This window comes from Monodon monoceros, unplaced genomic scaffold, assembly GCF_005190385.1.
Source record: "Monodon monoceros isolate NGI ecotype Baffin Bay Population unplaced genomic scaffold, NGI_Narwhal_1 Super_Scaffold_16, whole genome shotgun sequence".
NCBI classification, from domain to species: Eukaryota; Metazoa; Chordata; class Mammalia; order Artiodactyla; family Monodontidae; genus Monodon; species Monodon monoceros.
In genome coordinates, this window is record NW_021703772.1 from 33003257 (window position 1) to 33022204 (window position 18948).

Consider the following 18948-nt stretch of genomic DNA (forward strand, 5'->3'; position numbering starts at 1 on the left):
AACTCTCCACCCGGCACATGAAACATTTGTCAGGGTAGACCACATCCAGGGATTAACCTTAACAAATTTAAAAGAAATGAACTCAAAGAAAGTATGTTCTCTGACATGGAATCAAACTAAAAATCAATAAAAGAAAGCTATCTGGAAACACTCAAATACTTAGAAATTGAACAAAATCCTTCTAAATAACCCACAAGTCAAAGAAGAAGCCTCCGGGAAACTAGAAAATATCTTGAATGAATTAAAATGAAAATAAAACACATTAAATTTTGTGGGATGAAGCTAAACAACTGCTTAGAGAAAGATATACAGCATTAAATGCTTCTGTTAGAAAAGGTCAAATCAATAATTTAAAATTCTGTCCGAGAAACCAGAAAAAGAGCAAACTAAACTCAAAGCAAGTGGAACAAAGAAAATAATAAAGACAGAAACAGCAATCAATGAAACAGAAATACAACAATGTAAATTAAACCAAAAGCTGATTCTGGGATAAGATGTATAAAAATCATAAACCTCTAGTCAGACTGTCTAAGGAAAATAGTGAAGATACAGATTTCCAATATCAGGAATGCAAATCCCCAAATATTCTTCAACTGGTGAATGAATAAACAAACTGGAGTACCGCTATATTATGGAATACTACTCAGAAATAAAAGTAGTGAACTACTGATACATTCAATAACATGAATGAATCTCAAATGCATTATGCTAAGCAACTGGAGCCAGACTAAAGAGGCTAAGTCCTGTACATCTCACTTACATGATATTCTGAAAAAAGTAAAACTTAAAGGAACCATAAACAAATCAGTGGTGGCTATGGCCTAGCAACCCCTGAGGGGAATGACTTTAAAAAGCATGAGGGGCTTCCCTGGTGGCGGAGTGGTTGAGAGTCCGCCTGCCGATGCAGGGGACACGGGTTTGTGCCCCGGTCCGGGAAGATCCCACGTGCCGCGGAGCAGCTGGGCCCCGTGAGCCATGGCCGCTGAGCCTGCGCGTCCGGAGCCTGTGCTCAGCAACAGGAGAGGCCACAACAGTGAGAGGCCCGCGTACCACAAAAAAAAAAAAAAAAAAAAGCATGAGAAAACTTTATGGGTGATAGAAATGTTCTATACCTTGATGGTGGTTGTGATTATACAACTGTGCTCTTTGTCAAAATTCATACAACAGTATATCGTAAGAATGTCTATATATGTAGAACTGAGTCACTTTGCTGTACAGCAGAGATTGGCACAGCAGTGTAAATCAACTATACTTCAATTAAAAATAAAATAAAAATTTTAAAAAAACAGTATATTGAAAAGGATAAATTTTAGTGTATGTAAATTATACCTCAATAAACCTGACACCCCACACACCTGCCCAAATAAGGCAAACCTTTTAAAAACAGTAAGAGCTAAAAAAGTTAATTACATCCTCAGTGAGTAAAATGGTGAGTCAACAGATACAAACAGAATTAACATACGTCACATAAAGAGTGAACAAGCATTTAAAAAGAATATTCAGGAATAACCTGGCAGTCCAGTGGTTAAGACTAGGTGTTTTCACTGCCGTGGCCCAGGTTCAACCCTGGTCAGGGAACTAAGATCCCACAAGCCACACAGCGTGGCCAAAAATAAATAAATAAATAAATAAAAAGAATATTCAACCCTGTTATTAATAAGAGCTATTATTTCTTATTAAATTGTATTACATGGCTACTATATGAGGTAATTAAATATATTATCTTAAATACTCTCTATGACCCCAGGAAATATGTAAGGAAATACAAATGAAAACAATGATGTACTCTGTCATACACACTGAATTGATAAAACTAAAGAAAAGGTATGAAGTCTAATTGTGACAAGGCTTCACAGCCATCCATTCATTCATTTGAACAATGTTTTTATTGGGTCTCATTTAAATCTTGCATTTTACCCCAACTGAGGGGAGACAGTGACAGATTTAATTACAAGGGAGGTACTGGGTAGGCAATACATATGGGGGGGAGTTTAATTGGTAGGGAGATTGTCCAAAGGTGTGGGTCCTAATTCTTCCTTATACAATGGAGACATCTCTGAAGTCGGATAAAAGCATTCCTGTGACACTAAATCTATTTCCAGTAGACTTTCCAGGAATTCCTAGGGATAGCATTAATGGCAACTGCTTTCTAGAGAAGTGAAGAATGTCTATCCTGCAAGTCACCTAGCAATTCCTGACTGCACACAAAGCACTCAGAATCTCGACAGAGTCCCACAGGGCCATATCAGGCTTTTGCACTTAAGTACTACTCTTCTTAGTAATACTATATATTTTCTTATTTTTATTATTAACCCTTGACTATTACAAAAATCCATATTGTCTCTCTAATTCTGAAGTCCATAAGGTCAGGATGCCTTCTCAATGCCTTTTGAGTTGCTCTGCACAGAGTGAGCATGGGTTCTAAAATAATGTAAACAGACATCACTTGTCCTTACCTTTAAAAATATCAGTATACATGCACAATGGAAAAACATAATTAATGTGAAATGGTTTTCCAGAAAATACCAGATAGATCTCAGTAAATCCCAGTAGAACAGCAAGTAAAATAACAATTACAAAAATTTTTTTAAGATTTTTTTGATGTGGACCATTTTTAAAGTTTTTATTGAATTTGTTACAATATTGCTTCTGTTTTGTTTTGGTTTTCTGGCCTCAAGGTATGTGGGATCTTAGCTCCCTGACCAGATATCCAACCCGCACCCCCTGCGTTGGAAGGCAAAGTCTTAACCACTGGACTGCCAGGGAAGTCTCCAACAATCACAAAATTTTAAGTATAGTAAATTGGAAGGGTATATACAGGGAGGAAAAAAAAAGACTTTTTTTTATCTTCCAAGTTTTCCATATTATTATTATTTGTTACTTTTGAAGTGTGAAAAATTTTAGTGCATTATGCCCCAAGAGTCCATGGCCTACTATGTATGCATATGGAATATAACAGCATTTATGAAACCAGGTAATAACAACAACATTATTAACTCAACCACCCAGGTAGGTTCAAAATCTCAGCCATGGGCTTCCCTGGTGGCGCAGTGGTTGACAGTCCGCCTGCCGATGCAGGGGACACGGGTTCGTGCCCTGGTCCAGGAAGATCCCACATGCCGCGGAGCGGCTGGGCCCGTGAGCCATGGCCGCTGGACCTGCACGTCTGGAGCCTGTGCTCCGCGGCAGGAGGGGCCACAGCAGTGAGAGGCCCGCGTACCACACACACACAGACAAAAAAATCTCAGCCATAATTATGCTCTCTCATCTTCCTCACCTCTCAAATCTAATCAGTTAACAAGTCCTATTAATTCTTTGCTTCTCAAATAATCCTTTCTTCATTCACACTACAACCACCCTATTTCACACAAAGAAATTAAGTGTGGTGAAAATGAGAATAAAGATAAAAGATGTTTTTCTTATTCTTAATTGCTTTAAAACATAATTAGCCATCTAAAGTAAAAAGAATAACAATGCACTGTGGAATTTATAACAGAAAAGCAAAATAGTGGACAACAGCACAAAAGATGGGAGGTGGGAAATGGAAGTATATTAATATAAGGTTCTAACATGAACTATTAGATAACACAGATACAGAACATTTCCATCACTGCAGGAAGTTCTTTTGGAAAGCGCTGCTGTAGCACAAACACAAAGAGTATAATGAAAAAAGGTGTAACTAACAACTAATAGTAGAGATAAAATGAAATATAAAAAATAATCCAAAAGAAGACAGGGAAAAAGAAACAGGATCTTGGAATTAAAGTCTGAACTGATATCAACTCCTGAAATATATTTTACAATAGAGAGAAAAATGTACATCTTTGACCAAGAAATTCATTTCTAAGAATTTATCCTACAGATAAGCTTATTTATAAATGCACAAAGAAGTATAAATAAGAATGTTCAACACAGGACCATTTAACAGCAAAAGACTGGAAATGATCTAAATAACAAAACAGAAGCCTGATGAAATAACACATGGTCCATAATATACCTATATGTAAAGTCACATGTGCACACATTAGTATGCACATAGAATAAATGTGGAATAATGCAAAAGAAACAGCTAACTGGATTTCTCTGAGAAGAATGAATTTAAGGTAAGTAGGGGGAGAGTGCATATTGTATTTTCTTTTACCACTTATAATTTTTATCATGTGCATATATTACCTGCATAGAAAGAAAGAAAGAAGGAAAGAAAGAAAGAAAGAAAGAAGGGAGGAAGGGAAGAAAGAAAAAAAGGAAGGAAGGAAGGAAGGAAAAGAAAGAAAGAAAGAGGGAGAGAGGGAGGGAGGGCAGGAAGAAAGGGAGGCAGGGGAAGGGGAGGAAAAGAGGGGAAGGAAGGAAAGAGGAATACATGCTGGTAGGTAAACTGTAAAGCATACAATTCCAGAATCAGCTCCTTGGGGGCAAGAACTCTCCCCAAAATTCAAATTTACTTCCGAAAGAACTTTACACTAGCTCATAAAGAAGCATAGGTCAGTTAAAAATGCTATATAGATTTTTATTTTGGAATAAACTATAGATAATTTCACCTTGACTGCATGCTAGCTTTATAAGAAACAGTAGCAAAGACTTCCTATTAAAATAATACTGGGGCTTCCCTGGTGGCACAGTGGTTAAGAATCCGCCTGCCAATGCAGGGGACACGGGTTCGAGCCCTGGTCCGGGAAGATCCCACATGCTGTGGAGCAACTAAGCCCGTGCTCCACAGCTCTGAGCCTGTGCTCTAGAGCCCGCGAGCCACAGCTACTGAGCCCGCATGCCACATTTACTGAAGCCTACGCGCCTAGAGCCCGTGCTCCGCAACAAGAGAAGCCACCGCGATGAGAAGCCTGTGTACCACAATGAAGAGTAGCCCTCACCACAACTAGACAAAGCCCGCCCATAGCAACGAAGACCCAACACAGCCAAAAATAAATAAAATAAATAAATTTAAAATAATACTGAAGGAATAAAAACGTGTAACTCACAAGGACAACAGACAGGAAAGGAGGCAACAGCAGAAAAGAGGTTTCAACGAAGTTTTGAAAGCAGATGTCTAAGTGGTACCAGTCTAAATGCAGTCCGATTATAAACTCAAATTAAGATTTCCTGATCTGCCCTGATACAAGTCCCAGACTTCTGTGGAAAGAAAAGTATCCTGTCATTCACAGGAAAGCAATGAATAACTTGCTGCATTTTCAACTTCTTATATGAATAAACAAGCTTTTTGTTTAACAAACATCAAGAGCTAGGAAAGAAAGGTTTCATTTCATTTGAAAACGAAATGTGGGTGTGCTTATTTCAAGTTCAACTCAGAACTGACTATATGTACAGAAAACACACACACACAACCCAAGAACACGTTTTACCTTAAAGAGATAAATTTCTTAAATATCAATTTTTATGTACAGAGTACAAATGAGGTCAAGAAATCAACATATGTGCACAATAATTCTGCTAAACCTATATTTGAGACATGGCAATTTACTCAAGGAAATTTTTCAAACTCTTAAACAATGGCTTATGGCTTTAGTAGCTTTACTGTACAACCTTGCCAATAAATTTTCACACTGTAAAAAAATAACTTTACTAACTTTATTTAAATTAAATCTACTGAGCCTACCTTTAGAAAACTTAAATCCCGTTTGGCTTAAGCCAATTATTTAATCACAACATACTGTGGTTGCCTTATGAGTTATAAAAGAAAATCTACAAAAAGGAATTAATTTCAAGAAAGGTAAGCTAAGCTTAACTATGTTTTTGTCCAAGAAGGGTAGAGGTGAAAACTATACAAAATGAATAAGCGTATAAATTGGCCAAATAAAAAGATCCACAGAGAAATCAGTCTGTACTCAGAACAGCACTATTACTTTATCATATCTCAACTTACTGATCACTAATGCAGGGGTTCCCTGAGAAACGGAAATTATTCCAAGGGTTCCTCCAGAGCAAAAAGATTGGGAGAAACTGCGTGAGAGAGATTAACTAGACAGGCTCTGTATTTAAGGGCACAAGACATATCCTCAGGCCTGATATTGTAGGACTCTACCCAGGGGAAACTGGCCCAAGAGAAGGGAAAAAAACTACATTTGAGAGACCCAGCATCCTTGTTCTACCTTAAGATCCACCAGTCTACCAGCCTGACCCAGACAGACTGAAAACCTAATCAGCAATTTTGTGTCTTATTTAAATATTAACAGAAAACTAAGGAAAGGTTCTAACATGAAAGACAAAGTTCAAGACCAAAAGGGCTCTGAGGACGATGCAGAAAGCAAGAGAAAACTTTGAGGGTATTTATACCCGTGCACCGCAACAAAGAGTAGCCCCCGCTCACTGCAACTAGAGAAAGCCCACACACAGCAACGAAGACTCAACGCAGCCAAAAATTAATTAATTTTAAAAAAGGAAATCCTGAATCAGTATCAGTATGTTATTTAGAAATATGTAGGTAAACACCAGAGGAAACCACTAAGAGGTGAAAGTGGCTGTCTCTAGGAGGCAAAAAGTGGGAGTGCCCGAGAGAGATGTGGCAGGGAAACACTTTATTTGATTATAAGTTTAGTGCCATATGACATTTTAAATTATATACATAAAATATAAAATAGAATTTGATAAAAATAGAATTTAAATTTTAAAATACAGTATTTGACAAACATGCTATTTCTTTAAGTAGTTTGGAGATGGAAGTAGCTTACTTTCTCAATTCCCCTCTTGTCTATTGCTGAGTTATCTTAACCCACCCTTACCTCCTCTCCATCCTCAGAGAAAGAAGTGACCTTAGTCATTTCTGAGATTTCCTGACTACACCATGTGCTGGATTCCACTGCCTCTCACAGTTTCCATGACCTTGCTCCATCTATTATTTCCTTCTCTTGAATCTGCAATCGTTCATTCTCCTGTGAATCCTTTCCCCAAACCTATAAAACATGCTGAAGTTCTCCCCATCCTATAAACAAATGAACTTAGCTCAATTCTTCATCCTGTTTTGTCACATTCCTTCCTTACAGTGACATATGGGTAATTTATACTCCATAAGAGTAATTTAGGGACCTCCCTGGCGGTCCAGTGGTTAAGACTTCGCCTTCCAGTGCAGGGGGTGTGGGTTCAATCCCTGGTCGGGGAGCTAAGATCCCACATGCCTCGTGCCAAAAAACCAAAACATAAAACAGAAGCAGTATTGTAACAAATTCAATAAAGACTTTAAAAATGATCCACATCAAAAAAAAATCTTAAAAACAAAAAAGTAATTTATAATCATTACCTCTACTTCCTCACCCACCACTTTAATCTGATTTGTGCATCCAACATGCTACTCAAAGGTCAGCAACGGACCGAAGAAATGCCAAATTCCAAAGTCTATTCTCCAGGCTCAGCATACTTGTTATCTTCAGAGAATCTGAAAATCTTTATCATCTCCTCCTTGAAATCCAAATCTTTCTTTTGGCTTTCTCAACACTATTCTACCACCACATTCTCAGGCTTATTCATTGACTTTTCTTTCTACCCTTAAAATGCTTGTTTTCTCCCAGAGTTGTATCCTCAGCATTCTCCTATCATCTTATCCATCCTAGTGATTAGTCATTTCAAGTACTGCCCACGTGCAAATGCTTAGCATAAAGTATGGGTTAAACGAATGTTTACTGAGCCGAAATAAATGAGTGCCAATTTTCTGCCTCCAATCTGTATCCCCAAGTTCTAAAACTATATTTGCCACAATTTAGAAAATTATCTGGATGTCCTGAGAGCACAAACTAAGTATGTCCAGAACTGGACTCACTGTTCTCTTCCCAAACCAGCATTCCTCACTGTGTCGCTTATCTCAATTAAGATAAGCAACTATTATCCTCAACTCCTCCTTTCTCAGTCCCTACATCCAACAGGTTACTGTACTGAATCCAAGTCTCCTCAATCTCTTTTATCCTTGCCATTCCCACTGCCATAGCACTTAAATTCATGTGCTCAATGCCATTGTGAGTTACTATCCTACAGTCTTCTCCATGTCAAATTCATAGCCTATTCATTCTAAATATTTATCAACACTATGCATTCCAAGAATATAAATACCACTAATATAACAAATTAACTTTTAATATCTCAATCCTTACATGATGAGGATGATAAAAATGATGTGAAAATAGCTAATATCAAGAGATTCCTTCCTACACCCACAAAGAGATTACAAAGATTTTATCTTTCTAACAATCCTCTATTGTAAAATATTAATAGTTGACCCTTGAACAACGAGGTTTTTAAGGCCACCGACTCTCTGCATAGTAGAAAATCCGCATATAACTTTAGATTCAGCCATCTGGTCCCACAGTTCCGCATGTGCAGATTCAACCAACTTTGGATCATATATATTGTAGTACTATTTATTTTTTAAAAATCCACATATAAGTGGACCAGGGCAATTCAAACCTGCTTTGTTCAAGGGTCAGCTGTACTATTAGCCAGCATCCCCATTTTACAGGTGAAGTGAATTTGCCTAAAGATAAATAGCTACTACTAAGTAAGCAGTAATGCCAAGATTTGAACTCCGACAATCTGGCTCCAGAGGTATTATCCATGGGATACATTCATATATTCTATTCAAGGCCATTCTGAAAACTTACCTTTCTACTCTCTTTCTTGACTGCTTTGCTCTCTTTTCTCCCCAACATCCTATACTCTACATTTTAAGACACAGGACTGAATATGATATGTATATTTTCACACTTCTATGATCCAGCTGTAAAGTTCTGTTCCTCTCTTTCCAACCCAAAGCAAAAGCCATCTCCTCTGACAGAACTTCTACACCCACTCCCCACAGAATTACTCACTTCTCTATGAGCCCAAAGTACTCATATTATATACTTATGAACCTATCTTACATGGCTGGTTTGTGAGTCTCTGGAGTTCTCTCTTTTACATTCTTCAATCAAAGCTTACAGAATTGAACTTAATTCAATACAAACTCTACTAGCCAAGATGCTGAATTAATAGTAAGTTTCTACTTGCCTCAACTTCAGTGTTTGTAAAATACAAATACTATAAACCAAAAGGATTCCCCTGAATGTGTGAAGTTACCAGCAATCCTTCAAATGTTAGAGAAACACCTAATTCTTAAAGTTGTGTACTTCACAAAGTACTAGAAAGCAGAAGTCTAAGATGCTGCAAATTTGAAGGTGTTATACTACTTCCTGATTATTAGTCCAGAGAAATCCATCTCTTGTTGCTGCTCTTGCCACACCCCCACCTCAATAAACAACCAAATTCATACACAACATAATACATCAAAGTAAGGGGGAAATTAGCAAAAACACAACTTGCTATCTACCTATCAGCCAGCCACACTGCAAAAATAACTTTTATACACACTGTACTAATGCCCTTTTCTCTAATGAGGAGTTTTCAAACTATTTCCCTTCAGTGCTTCTAGTGACTGTTTTTCAAATTTAGAGTTCAGCAAAATCAACGGGGTGTGTGTGGGGGGGGTACATTCAAGGTCTGGAGTAGGGTCTGGGAACTTGGATTTTTAACAAAGACCCTGAGTGAATCTGGTACAGATAAGGCACAGACCACACGCTGAGAAACAGTTCTGGATGTTCTTTGCAACTCGAAATTTCATATGACCATGAAAACTAAGCCTACACTGGCAATTTATGTTACATCCACTAAAACTAGAAGCAAAACTAGTATGATACACAATAGCTAACTTTTATACTGAGGTACTGTGCTGAGTATTTCTCAATTTTCTTTCATTTTATCCTTAGCACCATATGAAGTAAATATCATTATCACCTTACAAATGAGAAAGTTAAGGGTTAGAAAGTTAATCGCTTCCCCACATCACATGGCTTCTAAGTGGTGGAACACGGTATTAAAACCCAGAATGTCTGCCCAAAGCCTATACTCCTATCCTCTTTATGCCACCTATTTGTAATATATCTATTTGACACTGTATAGAGTAAGACAAAGTCAGGTAAAAGGAGGGAAGGCATAAAAACTTTGTCTTCTTCACCATTTTATCTACAGTTAACACCGTTGCCTAGTTACCTTTTCTAAGCATATCTCAGTTCCTAATGACAAACCACTTCCCGTGGAGATGGCAGGCACTGAAGGTGGGAAGTTTAAGATACGTTTCAGGAATGGGTGCTTGGATTAACTTATATTGAATACTCTGGGTTTTTTTTTTAACATCTTTATTGGAGTATAATTGCTTTACAATGGTGTGTTAGTTTCTGCTTTATAACAAAGTGAATCAGTTATACATATACAAATGTTCCCGTATCTCTTCCCTCTTGCGTCTCCCTCCCTCTGTCGTTTACCACCTATGTAATCTTAGGCAGGCTCCCTGTGCTCTTTTACAAAATGGGACGATAATCCTATTTTAATATATAACATACGTAAAGCACCCAGCACATAGAAGATAAAATGTATTGCCCTCCTCCACCTTTTATTCTATTTACTAACATTTCTAAACACCACTTATTTTCACTGGGCTTGAAACTACTTCCAAAAAGTAATAAATCAAGTAAAGGAAGTTCTCTATTAGCTAATGATTAGCTGTAACCCTGGGGAAATAAAGCAGCTGGGTAGGGAGCTGACTGAATAGGGACACCCCCCCAAAGATCCTGAGATCTTCAAATAGGGGACTTTCAGACTGGATTCCTAACAAAGATTAGGGCATCCAATTCATCCTATAGACATCTAGAAGCTGACAACCTGATCCAGATGGGCCCTGGAATCTGAGTTACATGAGGTTTACTTCATAAGGTAGGCCCTTGCTCTCTACCAATAAGCATGTCTACATTTCATTGAGGCTGCAAACTGGCAGTAATCTCCTTCAATCAAAAAGGGAGTCTCAGAGCTTCCCTGGTGGCGCAGTGATTAAGAATCCTCCTGCCAATACAGGGGACACAGGTTCGAGCCCTGGTCCGGGAAGATCCCACATACCAAAGAGCAACTCAGCCCATGCACCACAACTACTGAGCCTGCGCTCTAGAGCCTGCGCGCCACAATTACTGAGCCCGCGAGCCACAACTACGGAAGCCCGCATGCCTAGAGCCCATGCTCCGCAACAAGAGAATCCACCACAATGAGAAGCCCGCGCACAGCAACAAAGAGTAGCCCCCGCTCGCTGCAACTAGAGAAAGCCTGAGAGCAGCAATGAAGACCCAACGCAGCCAAAAATAAATACTTAATATAAATATTTTTAAAAATGTTTTAAATTTAAAAAAGGGAGTCTCTGCTCTACACCTGAAACTTTGTAAATCAACTGTACTTCAATTAAAAAATAAGAAAAAAATGTTTTTTAATGTTTAAAAGGGAGTCTCATAATTAAAAAGATTCTCCTTTTCTTCCAGATTGAGTCTGAGAAAAACAGCAAATGGTCTAGCTTGTGCTATGAAGACAAAATCAGAAAACATTTGTCCCACTCTGCATGGAAGTTCACTAGAGTGAAACAAAAACACATTCCTGGGAAGGAAGCGATCAGACATTCACTTCAATATAACTTAGTAACTGGCAGTATCCCTTTTCACACCTAGGTGAGAGTGCTGCACTGGAGAAAAAAGAGGTTTTATTTTTCTGGGGTTTTTTTGGTGGGGGGAGTGAGAGGGCTAATGAGAAGGATCAATTTTACAGCATGAATACTCTATGGAATGACAGATCTGAGGGAAAGAAGCTTTGGAAAACATGAAGAGTGGGCACAGGAGGAGCCCGAGATCCCAGCAAATAAAGCCCTTCTAGCGTTGAGAAGAAAAGAGCACCTTCCTCCACACACTGCTAATACTTAACCCAGCTTTCATCAGGTTGCTGCTTCTTTAAAGGTCAAATAGTTGAGAGGGTAGCCAGATTCTGTTATCAGACTGGGGTCACCACCTCCTTCCTCCATCTTAACTGCCCACTTAAGCAGCTCTCCTTCCCTTCCACCTGCCACACAATGTCAGCTCCAGAAGGTTGAAGGCAAACTGAAGCAATTATGTCCACCAGATACCTCTAAGAGTTGCTTCAAAACCTAAACACATATGTCACTTTGGTATGTTATGTATTTCCCAGGTTCTATCTTACACATCAAGCTACCTCCTTGATATAATGTAAAAGACATGGTTTTGGAGTACCTAACATCCACTCCACCACTTGTTACTTCACCTCTCAAAACCTGGGAGAGTTAAAATGAGATCCTGTAGGTAAATCATCCACCATAAGGAGGAGCTCAGTAAGCAATAGCTATTATTTGAGAAAGAGGGGGTTCTTTTAACAAAGTTTAAAAAAAGCATTTTGCATTTTCAGAAGGTTTAAAACAGCATTCTTTTTCTAGTCAGAAAACACTATTGATCATTCTTCAGGGCAATTCTCTCCCCAGAAAATATCCATTGTCTATAATCTTTGATAAAATAAACAGTAGAAAAGACTCATCCCACTCCCTGCATTTTTTGAATGAACGCTTGAAACCACTTCATCTGTTCTATTTCGTTAGGAAGTACTGTACTAAGTTTCCTGAAATATCCAGCCATTCTGCCTAAAGATTCTAACAGAAATTCCCGAGACAGTGAAAGACAAAGGTATACGTTGGCAGTACTGATACGTAAGCTAAAAACCACCCATTTCTCTTTTCAGTGGATTCTAACACGAAGGCAATCAGATGATAAATTTTTTCTCTTTCCATTTCCACAATATGAAGTCCTCTTTTGAGTTCCTCTTTATGAATGACTCCCAAGGAACCCAAGAGCTCCATTCAGGACTTTCCCCAAAAAAAGCTCCCAAGTCTAGAGAAAAACACTTTTTAGGTCCCTAAAGTAATAACAAGGAGACAAATCTTGGATCTTGTTTTTAAAAAAAAAAATGGTTTTCATCCTAAACACAAAATCAGTGTAACAGACATACACCAGAGCCTCACACAAAGCCCATAAAACCCCCAAAGGAATCTTGCTTAACTTACTTCTCACTTCTTGCTACCCACTTAGCAAATCTTAGTAAATGCTAACATGCTCCGAGCCTCATGTCTGTTCAGGGACCCCAACCAAACCTGCTATGCTAGTGCACTCAAATCCCCCAAATCTGAAACTGTTCTGTGAAAGAGAAATACTTAGCAGCAGATATGTGCTATACTAACATTAACCATGTCACTGAAGTGACAAACCACTCAGCCTCACCCCCAAGGGAGAGTAAGCAGTAACCAGCGGGCGGCCAGAAACCCAGGTTTATCATTAACACATCAGGCCAAGCACAATGTTAGCGGCTGCACCTCCAGGGACGGGCACCAACGTAGGGCCGACTGAGACATGAATGAGACGGCCGGGGAGGGAGCGGCGCAGGGGGCGCGGGGATGGCCCGGACAAGGCTGGGCCGCACCTCCCGGGCCCCGCCCCGGCCCCGCCCCCCGGCCACCCCGGCTCCGCGGCAGCGCCGCAGTCCCTGCGCGGTAGCGGCGCGCGCCCGGGACCCCTTCCCGCCGTCGCCTTCCCCTCTTCGCGCGGCCCCCAGCACGTACCTGCTTTGCAAAGAGGGGCGCTCGGGCTCCTCCTCTCCGGGGAGCTTCGGCTCTGCTCCGGGGACCTCCTCCGGTGCCGGACGCGGGCTGTGGGTGGGGCTGCGCTCACCTCGCCTGTCCACAGGTGGGTGGGCGACGAGGAAGGCGACGACACGGTGCCCAGCAGCGCCGGCGGGGGCTGCGGCCGTGGGGGGCTCCCGCGGGCCCCGGGCGCGGCGCCGCGCGTGGGGCTGGTGCCTCGCGTGGACGTCGAGGACGTGCTCGTCTGCGTGGCCACCGTGGGGCTGGTGCGCGCGGCCGCACTCCCGCCGCCCCGCGTGGGGCTTGTGCTGCGCGAGGCAGTGCGCGGGGCCCCGCTGCTGCCGCCGCCGCCCGAGGGGCCTGAGGCGCCACCACAGCAGCCGCCGTTGTTGCCGCCGCCGCCGCCGTTGCTCCGCGTGGGGCTGCCATGTTGCTGCTGCTGCTGCTTCAGCTGGAACGGAACCGTCGCCCTCATGGGCTGCAGGCGGCTCCCGGATCCCCCGGCCGTGGCGACCGCACCGCCCCCGAGGGAGCCGGCCGGCGTGGGGGACCCATTGCGCCTCACCCGCTGGGACATGGTCCCCCCCCCTCCCCGGTGACTGGGCGAGACGTGGGGTTTTGTTGTTGTTGGGTTGCAAGGGGAGGATTCTCGAGACCGGATGGAAGGCCCCCGCGACCGGGTGACGAAGCCGGAGTCCGGGGTGCGGGGGGCGCCCGGGCCGCGACCGGCAGCAACGAGGTGCTGCAGCCGCCGCCGCCGCTGCCGCTCCTCCTCATCAACAATAGTGTCTCCTCCACTGCCCCCGCCCCCCGCGAGCGCCCATTGGTGCAGCGTCAGCCGCGCTCGAGCCGCTCCACCGCGCCCATTGGCTGCAAGCAGCTCGGGCCCCGGGCCCCCGGGGCCTTAGAGAGCCTGGGTTTGCGAGGAGACCTTCTGCTCTTTAAAGAGAAAGAGACCCGCCCCCCGGGGGGAGGAGGAGCGGAGGAAGCAGGCTGAGTGTATGTGTAGGGTGCGCGCGCGCGTGTGTGAGTGTACACGTGAGTGTACACGCGTACGCGCGCGCCTGGCCATGCGCATCTTCCCCTTCCCACTGGGGGGAGCCCTGGGGACTCAGATTCTGGAATATTGCCAAAGGGAATTGTCCCGAAGCAAAGCGGTCCCCAAGGAAGTCTGAGGTCTTTCCCCCAAAACTCACTTCCTTACCTCAATATTGACTGGCACAGTCCGTGTACGTGCGTCTCTTTCTGGCTTTTTTTTCTTGATCTTTGTGTTCTGTCCTAATTCCGTCAACGTTTGGACAGGGCTCAAAGGAAAAGAAATTTAATTAATCTTACTGGCATTTTACGCCTCGTCTTTTTTTTTTTTTTAAGCTCTACAAAGAGCCAAATCTCAGAAAGATTAAAATTGCTGGTTTGAATGCGGTTTTAGATCGTATCTATGAAGTCCCGTTACCAAATGCTACTGCTATATCTCCTGTATCTCAAGTAATCAAGAATTTATTTTAATCAGCTACTTCACAGTTCCCTGATACCTTGGAAAGATGCTGCTGCCTAAAAGTTTAAGTGCCATAGTTTTCAAAGGGCCTTATTTTATCCTCACGATCATTATCTGAGACAAAACTGGACCAGCCATTCGTATTTTTGTCTAGTGGAGAAAACAGGTTCTTGTACTATGGGCAAGAACTCAGTAACACTAGTTCTAAAATAACCTTAGAGGCTCCTTATCAAGACAAATTTTTTTAAGGTGGGCCCGTAGCCCACATACTCACTTCTCAGGCTATGACCTGTTTTCCCTTTACTACTTTATTAGATATACATTCTAGACAGATTTTGTCTTGTAAAAACATGGGAGTGGCGGGCCCAGTATAATTTGCTCTGGACCTGAAATTCTAGTGCGCCCCATGCACTGTGGTGGAGAGCCTTTGAGGACGTAGAAAACAGATTCCTATCTCAGATCCACCACATACTCTGTGGCCTTGGATAAGTAACTAGGCAGTTTCCTTATCTGTAAAATGCACTTAAACAATACCATCTCCTTCATACAACCGTTTATCAACCAAGGGTTAAATGAGAATGTGGTGCGTAGAAAGTACTCAATACTTCGAGTCTCCATGTGATTCAGAGGCCCGCATCTCTGCTTATCACGAATTCCTCCTCTCTCCTCTACCACAAAGAGAGTCCACAAGCCCTTATCCCAGGACCTTCCTTAAGCTGGCTGGTGCTCTAGATAGACCTGACATCACTACCCATCCACACAACCTGGAATGAAGACAAAAGCAGCTTCTCCCTAGACAGGAAGAAGGAAACTGCCAACAAGATCCGTGCAGAGAGCTAAAGCTAGTCTTAAACAAAGGGGTAAGAGAGAAGATAAGCCTTTAAATAAGGATGTCCTAGAAGCTGTGTCTACTGCTTTGTCCTGCACAAAGTAGGAACTCAACACAGATTTATTGAGTTAAACTGAGGGAGTTCAGCAGCCCTAGAGTCTTAGGCTTCCTGATCGATTACTTTTTCAAAAAATTTTGTTGAAGTATAGTTGATTTGCAATGTTGTGTTAATTTCTGCTGTACAGCAAAGTGACTCAGTTTTATATATATATATATGTATAATATATATATATATTCTTGTTCATATTCACTTCCATTATGGTTTATCACGGGATTTTTTTTTTTTTTGCGGTACGCGGGCCTCTCACTGTTGTGGCCTCTCCCGTTGCGGAGCACAGGCTCTGGACGCGCAGGCTCAGCGGCCATGGCTCACAGGCCCAGCCACTCCGCGGCATGTGGGATCTTCCCGGACCGGGGCACGAACCCATGTCCCCTGCATCGGCAGGCGGACTCTCAACCACTGCGCCACCAGGGAAGCCCTATCACAGGATATTGAATATAGTTTCCTGTGCTATACAGTAGGACCTTGTTGTTTATTCATACTACATATAATAGTTTGCATCTGCTAATCCCAAACTCCCAATACTTTTCACCCATGCCCCCTTGGCAACCACAAGTCTGTTCTCTACGTGTGTGACTCTGTTTCTGTTTCGTAGATATGTTGATTTGTGTTGTATTTTAGATTCCACATATACGTGATATCATATGGTATTTGTCTTTCTCTTTCTGACTTACTTCACTTAGTATGATAATCTCTAGATCCATACATGTTGCTGCAAATGGCATTATTTCATTCTTTTTAATGGCTGAGTAATATTCCATTATGTGTGTGTGTGTGTGTGTGTGTGTGTGTGTGTGTGTGTGTATCTGTATCTATATCTATATCTATATCTATATATATACTACATCTTCTTTATCCATTCATCTGTTGATGGACATTTAAGTTGTTTCCATGTCTTGGTTATTGTAAATAGTGCTGCTGATCAATTACTTTTGATGTCACCAAACTAGAGACCTGTTTGTTGGTGACAAAAGACATTTAGCTTTTCTGAGCTAAAGTACTGATTTCAGCACAGAAGTTCATTAGATCAAAGAAATAAAATGTCCTTGGCTCAATCACAAGTTCACGTTTTGCTTCTGTCATATTTCCTACAGAAACTCAAATGCCACAGCTCCAGAAAATCCCTCTTTTTCGTCTTGTTTGATAGCTTAATCATTAGTTTAGGGCTAATCTTTCAACAAACAAATGAGACCACTTCAACTAAATCAGGTCTTAGCCATTTCTGCCCCCTTTGTACTATAGGATTTTTATGATGACATAAATGAAACTCTGAAGGTATGAAGTCATCAAAGAATACTTAAAAAAAAAAAAACTCACTTGGATACCTTAGAACTCTTCAGTCCATTTTTAAGTCTTAATGGCAATACATAAAAGCATCATTTATTCTTGCCCTTGATTTCATTATCTGTTGGTGAAGATTCAGAACAATGTGCATCAAGGTGATATATTGATCTTCAGTTTGCTAGTTTAAAAAGAAAGTCCGGGCTTCCCTGGTGGCGCAGTGGTTGAGAGTCTGCCTGCCAATGCAGGGGACACGGGTTCGAGCCCTGGTCTGGGAAGATCCCACATGCCGCGGAGCGACTGGGCCCGTGAGCCACAATTACTGAGCCTGCGCATCTGGAGCCTGTGCTCCACAACAAGAGAGGCCATGATAGTGAGAGGCCCGCACACCGCGATGAAGAGTGGCCCCTGCTTGCCACAACTAGAGAAAGCCCTCGCACAGAAACAAAGACCCAACACAGCCATAAATGAATAGATAAAGCAAACTGTCAACAAGTAAAAATAAATAAACACTATAAAAAAAAAAAAAGAAGAAAGTCCATGTATTTCAAGGATAAACGAAATAAAAATTTTCCGTTATCTCTCCAGAGTTGAAATGTGACCGTATGAAGTTGAAGAAGCAACATATTGGCATTGGTTTATATGTATTTAAACTCCAGAAGACAAAATTATTGATTGATAGGCTCATTAGCTTCTGTGCTTCTTTAACTATTTTAAATGATCTTGTTAATGGTAAAGGAGAATGGGTTGTGAGAAAAAGTTTGTCTTCCTGTAGTTTTTTTTCTTCTTCCTATAGTTTTAGTAGAATCAGCCATATCTTTTTACAGATCGCTAAAATGTCATTGAATGGAATATTAAACAGCCACTAAAATGATAATTATGAAGTCATTAAGTTCCTTTCACTTTAAAATGGAAAAAATAAAAATTATGCATCCATTGTAGCTACAACAATGCAAAAATGTTTATGCATTATAAATACATACTGGAAGATAAAATACTGATACGAAAATAAAATAGTCATTTTAAGGTGTGAGTTGGGGAGGTGTTTTTTCCCTAAGATATGTTGATATACAATTTCCTAATAAAGGGGGAGGATGATCAGAACTTAAATTGCTGAGTGATGTTCTCTGCTTAAAATCGGACTGCTAATTCACTGAGACATTTGTCTTAGACCATTTCCTCAAGGCCTTCCATAGCACCACACATTCCAGTGTTACTTTTACCCCTCTGACTACTCCTTGGTCACTCTTTTTTTTTTTTTTTTTTTTTTTTGCGGTACGTGGGCCTCTCACTGCTGTGGCCTCTCCCGTTGCGGAGCACAGGCTCCGGACGCGCAGGCTCAGCGGCCATGGCTCACAGGCCCAGCCGCTCCACGGCATGTGGGATCTTCCCGGACCGGGGCACGAACCTGCGTCCCCTGCATCGGCAGGCGGACTCTCAACCACTGCGCCACCAGGGAAGCCCAGGTATTGTATATTTAAGAGTCAAGTTCAGAAACATCAGTCCAGGAGTATAAATTTGAGTTTTCACATACAGTTGTTATTTGTAGCTATGTGAGCAAATAAGACCACCAAAGGACTAACCACTACTTCTCAGCCTTAGCACAGAGCCTGGCACACACTAAATGCTCAAAAACAATTTAAGTGCCTGTCTGTCTTGTTCACCCTTATATCCTCTCACTTAGGATAGTGTCTGGCAAACAGCAGGTACTTAGCAACTATACCATTCATAGCTTCAAA

At 41.6% G+C, this 18948-nt stretch overlaps 1 protein-coding gene across 1 annotated transcript in view; it reads right to left on the bottom strand.

The window, feature by feature from the left end:
- FAM117B (family with sequence similarity 117 member B) overlaps positions 1-14216 on the bottom strand; it is an 89460-nt gene extending 75244 nt beyond the window's left edge. The window contains exon 1 of the mRNA XM_029225531.1: positions 13463-14216. Coding sequence (XP_029081364.1) covers positions 13463-14060 — 598 coding nt within the window. The 5' untranslated portion in view covers positions 14061-14216. The remainder of the gene's footprint in view (positions 1-13462) is intronic.
- Positions 14217-18948: the final 4732 nt, after the last annotated feature.